General features: G+C 34.6%; 2 protein-coding genes across 2 annotated transcripts in view; both read left to right on the top strand.

Moving 5' to 3' along the window:
- Positions 1 to 270: 270 nt before the first annotated feature.
- Positions 271 to 4,585, top strand: part of LOC103130641 (interferon-induced protein 44-like) — a 42,142-nt gene continuing 37,827 nt past the window's right edge. Inside the window, exon 1 of the mRNA XM_016666084.1 lies at positions 271 to 345. The gene's annotated coding sequence lies outside the window, so the exon portion shown is untranslated. The remainder of the gene's footprint in view (positions 346 to 4,585) is intronic.
- On the top strand, positions 1,481 to 4,046 carry LOC103130651 (interferon-induced protein 44-like; the record flags this gene model as incomplete). The annotated part of the gene is made up of 5 exons (XM_016666080.1): positions 1,481 to 1,690; positions 2,714 to 2,860; positions 3,214 to 3,382; positions 3,692 to 3,792; positions 3,864 to 4,046. Coding segments are annotated over 5 exons (810 nt in total), but the record flags the coding sequence as incomplete, so codon positions are not given.

The following is a 4,585-nucleotide window of genomic DNA, read 5'->3' as shown; positions in this document are numbered from 1 at the left end:
CAGAAACTATTTCTTCTGTGTATTTTCACTCACACAAAAATAGCTAATCTTATAATAGCAATAGTTTTGACCTAAGAAATCCTAATCTTAATCTGTTTTGCTGTTTTCAGCTCCTCCACCATCTCCACGTGAGTATAACTGTAGTTACATCAAAACAAGTTTTTTGCTCCTTTACTAATTATCAAATGAACTTCTGGAACGTTTTACTAATTGGACCCAAGTAATTTATCAAATACAGATTAAATAGCAAATTTTGCTTACTTTTTGCAAGACTAATTCTTTTAGACGTTGCTCTTTATCTTCTATTACAGTTTTAAAAGCTCCATGGAGAGAAATACCCTGGGGGTGAGTAGATTTGTTTCTGTACATCTGCATGTCACCAGTGTGTTTGTTGCTCTTTGCATCATCAGACAGTAAAACAACCAGTTTATAATCCTATCAGGTTTGCTTAGTGTTTTCTAACTTGTTTAGCCTTGCATATTTGAGTAAGTTACTATAAATTTATTTTCAGGTTTTGTCAAAGAAAACAGATAAAACAATGTAAAAGGAACAACAGCTGCACAGTATGTGTCTCTCAACTGTGGCAGAATTGCAGAAAGGTTAAGGAGAAGAGTTGATCAAAGTAGGTTTTTCTGTAAAGATACTTGGAAAAAACAAGCAAACAAAACAAAAAACAAAAGCAATTTTATTTTCACTGACAAAACAAGGAAGGAATGAATTTAAAGCTACTGGACAGCAGAAAACTCCTCACAATACAAGGAATGATCACAAACACACTTGTCTCCAATCAAGTCTGATAATTTATGAACAAAATAATCCAAATTTACAAGTGAAATGTGTAAAAATAACCTCTTCCTCTAACTACCAACATGTAATCTAGCTGCTGATGAAAAAGACAAAAGAATTATATAACAGGTGATGAATCAAATTAATGAATGATCCCTGATGAAATAAAAAGTGGTGATGGATAGAGAGAGACATTCAGATATGAAAATTCAGATATTTAAGCATGAAGAATGACAAAGAACAATAATAGTCACAATATACAATCAACAACTCCTTAGTGAGAGGCATTAAACAAACATATAAAAAGGACAACTTGTCTTATGTAACTGACCTCTTTCAGCTCTTAAACCTCTGCAGTGCCCTGGACATGGTGAGGGTTTCCCATGTTCACACTTAAACATTAAAACGTATCAAATTCATGGATAAGATAATGTGTCATTTCAGAGATTTACTGATTTAAAACAGGATGCTCATATCAATCCTCAAATACAGAACAATTCACTATTTTATTAAGGGATGTGTGTCGCATCTCATTGTGATGATTATCAGTGTTTGAAAAACATGGGAGGTGTTTTTTAATAAACAGCTCCTACATGATTCTAACAAAGTGTAAATGAAGCCCTAAAGGATCGCAGGAGCAAAAAGTTTGTTCTGACAGATAAAATCGTTTTAATTGTAACTTTTATTTTCACATTTTAACAGAAACAAACAGGAACTTCTGCAGTATGTGAAGAATTTTAAATCTCAAAATGAAGAAGTCAAAGCCATCAGGGTTTTACTCTGTGGACCAGTCGGTGCAGGAAAGACCAGCTTCATCAACTCTGTCAACAACGTCCTGCAAGGGAGGATGACCAATACAGTTCTGACCAGCAACATAACCTTTGATCAAAGTTTCACCAAAAACGTGAATATATTGTTTTATTCACATTTTCTAATATCATGACTTTTTACTCGTGTCACCTTGGTGTATCAACTCAGTCTCCACATGTTTGAGTGAAAATGTATCTGATTTATCTGGCAGACTGCATATATATTTCTGCTTTTATTTTTTATTATGTCAGTTTTGGTCCTCCTTTATTTACAGCTCTTCTCACAATTTAAAATATATTTTTTGCAGCGATGCAAGTAATTTGCCCTTTTCTGTCTAGCTCTTGGCGAAGGTGGAATCTTATAGCTGAACTCTCAAGGACTCGCTCTTGATATTTCCACCTTTATCAGAGACTTTATTTGGGAGAACAGGCTGTGAGAGACATGGGCTAATCTGCAAGCACGTCATAGTTACAAACACACTCCCTGACCTCAACGCCTTTGCCAGCATGTCTTTGTTTTTGTCTTGCTTTATGTGCCATATCCTACCCAATGTTGTCTTTTCATCCTAGTTATCAGTTATTATTTATAAACTGAGGAGTACTCACTTTTAACCCAGAAAAGGAATTAGTCACTCTTTAGCTTATTTTTTTTAGAAACAGTGGAGTACTCACTATTTAGACCAATATTATACTTCTTAGATTAATTTTTAGATTATTATACAAAGAGACTCCTATTATTGCATTATTGAATTAGACCGAACATAGAATCCAGAAAAAAAAAACTCTTCCAGAACAGGAACATTTAGTTTTTATTATTACTTAGAAACTGTGGAGTACTCATTACTTTTACAAACTTAGAGCATACATAGAAAGCCCAGAGAATAATGACTTATACTTATCTAGCAACCCTGAACAGGAGCACCTTGTTTACATACTTTAGATCAACATTAGACTCTTTTTCTTCTTTTGCTCTTTCCTTTGGTTTGTTATTTTGTTTGTATTTCCTTTTAATTCCTGTAAAGCACTTTGTATTGCCTTGTGGCTGAAAATGTACTGTATAAATAAAATTACCTTAGCTTACCTTACATAGAAACCTTTTAATCTTTTTTTTCTTTCAGTATAAAACCTATAAATTCAAGAAAGAAGGCAGAGGAAACGTTTATCCGTTTGTTTTCAATGACGTCATGGGTCTGGAGGAAAGAACTGGAGTCAGAACAGACGACATCATACTGGCCTTGAAGGGACACGTAAAGGATGGATACAAGGTATAAATATATCATTTTACTTTTTACTTTTAAAATTAACTTCAATTGCAGCACCACATATCTCAATGGTAGAGCAGGCTCATCACCTTCAGAGGCCACATTCCTCAATGCATCTCTCTTGCTTCATTTCCTGCCCCAGGACATTTACTCCATGTCTTCTCCTGCTCTCTCTATGTTTCTTCCAGTCTAACTACTAATAATTAAAGGCATCAAGAGCAAAAAATTCCTTTAAGAAAGATCTTCATTAGGCACCTAGAAAGCTCAGATCCTAAATTTATCACAGTTGGCTTGCCTTATAAGGTATACACATTTAATACCAATTTGACTTAATACACATCATGTTTTTTCCACAGTTCAATCCTTCAGCTTCTCTTTCTGATGGTGATTTTGGCTACAACTCTTACCCGTCCATCAGTGACAGAGTTCATGTTCTGGTTTACATTTATGACAATAATGCATCATATTTGAAGCCGTCTATTTTACAGAAAATGAGAGAAATCAGAGAAGCAGCCCAGGAGCTGGGTAAGAAACAAATTATACAATCAAATTTACATTTATAAAAATAGTGTAACAATTACCAGCAGTGAGTAAATACTGTAAACACTTTACGTCGTCAATAATATTAATAGGTTGTATAATGCAATGTGTTGCAAAAATGAAATTAAGATTTATCCACAGGTTTTTTTTTAAATTGTGTCATGAAATGTTTGCCACTTTTTATGATTTGCTCCTAACCATAATCTAAGAAGTGTTCTTTGCTGTACTTGTTAAAATATATTTATTTCTGGTAACATAACATAACCCATGCAAAGAAACTCTCTGTATCCACAGGAATCCCTCAGTTTGCGATTCTCACCCACATTGATGAAGCCTGTGGGGAAACAGAAAAAAATCTGAGAAATGTCTACAGGAGCAAACATTTAAAGAGAAAGGTGAGTCTTAGAAACATGAGAATCTCTCTCTCTGTATTAGGCTCTGCATAAACTTTTTTTTTTTTCAACAGATGTGTGATTTCAGCTCCAGTCTAGGGATCCCAAAGAACCACATCCTCCTAGTGAAGAACTACACCAGTGAAATTCAACTGGATCCAGACGTCGACGCTCTGATCCTGAGTGCTCTGAGGCTGATAATTGACTTTGGAGGCAACTACGCTGAAAACAGTGTAAGTCTGCAGAACAGTGTGTGATATGCATGGAAATCACAGCAACATTTTGCTCATCTTTGGTTTCTTAAAGAAAATTATATAAAATTTTTCCTTTTGTCAGACAAGATTGCACTTGTTTAAAGGAAATATGTTTTCATAAAGTTGGTTTAATTTAAAATATACCAATGTTGGGAATCAAAATTTGCATTCATGTTTGGCTTTTGTAATTATTAATAAATATGATTAATATTTTATCACTCACTGCGACAGAGTGGCGACCTGTCCAGGGTGACCCCACCTCTCGCCCGGAACGTTGGCTGGAGAGGCACCAGCACCTCCTGACCCCACTAAGGGACAGGTTAGAAAATGGATGGATAACATTTGATCATCAATGAAATTATTCAGAAAGTCAATGTTTCTTTAGTTGACTCAATGCAGCAATTCCTGTATCTAAGGAATCATAAATCAAACTTGAGGGATTGAATTAAAAAATACTGGACAGATGAAAACTCCTCACATGACGAAGAATGAACTTATTGCCAATTAAACCAAAAGAGCAAAAAAAAAAAAAAAAAAAAAAA

This window comes from Poecilia formosa, unplaced genomic scaffold, assembly GCF_000485575.1.
Source record: "Poecilia formosa unplaced genomic scaffold, Poecilia_formosa-5.1.2 Scaffold657, whole genome shotgun sequence".
Classification (NCBI taxonomy): Eukaryota; Metazoa; Chordata; class Actinopteri; order Cyprinodontiformes; family Poeciliidae; genus Poecilia; species Poecilia formosa.
This window is presented reverse-complemented; position numbering and strand designations above follow the sequence as displayed.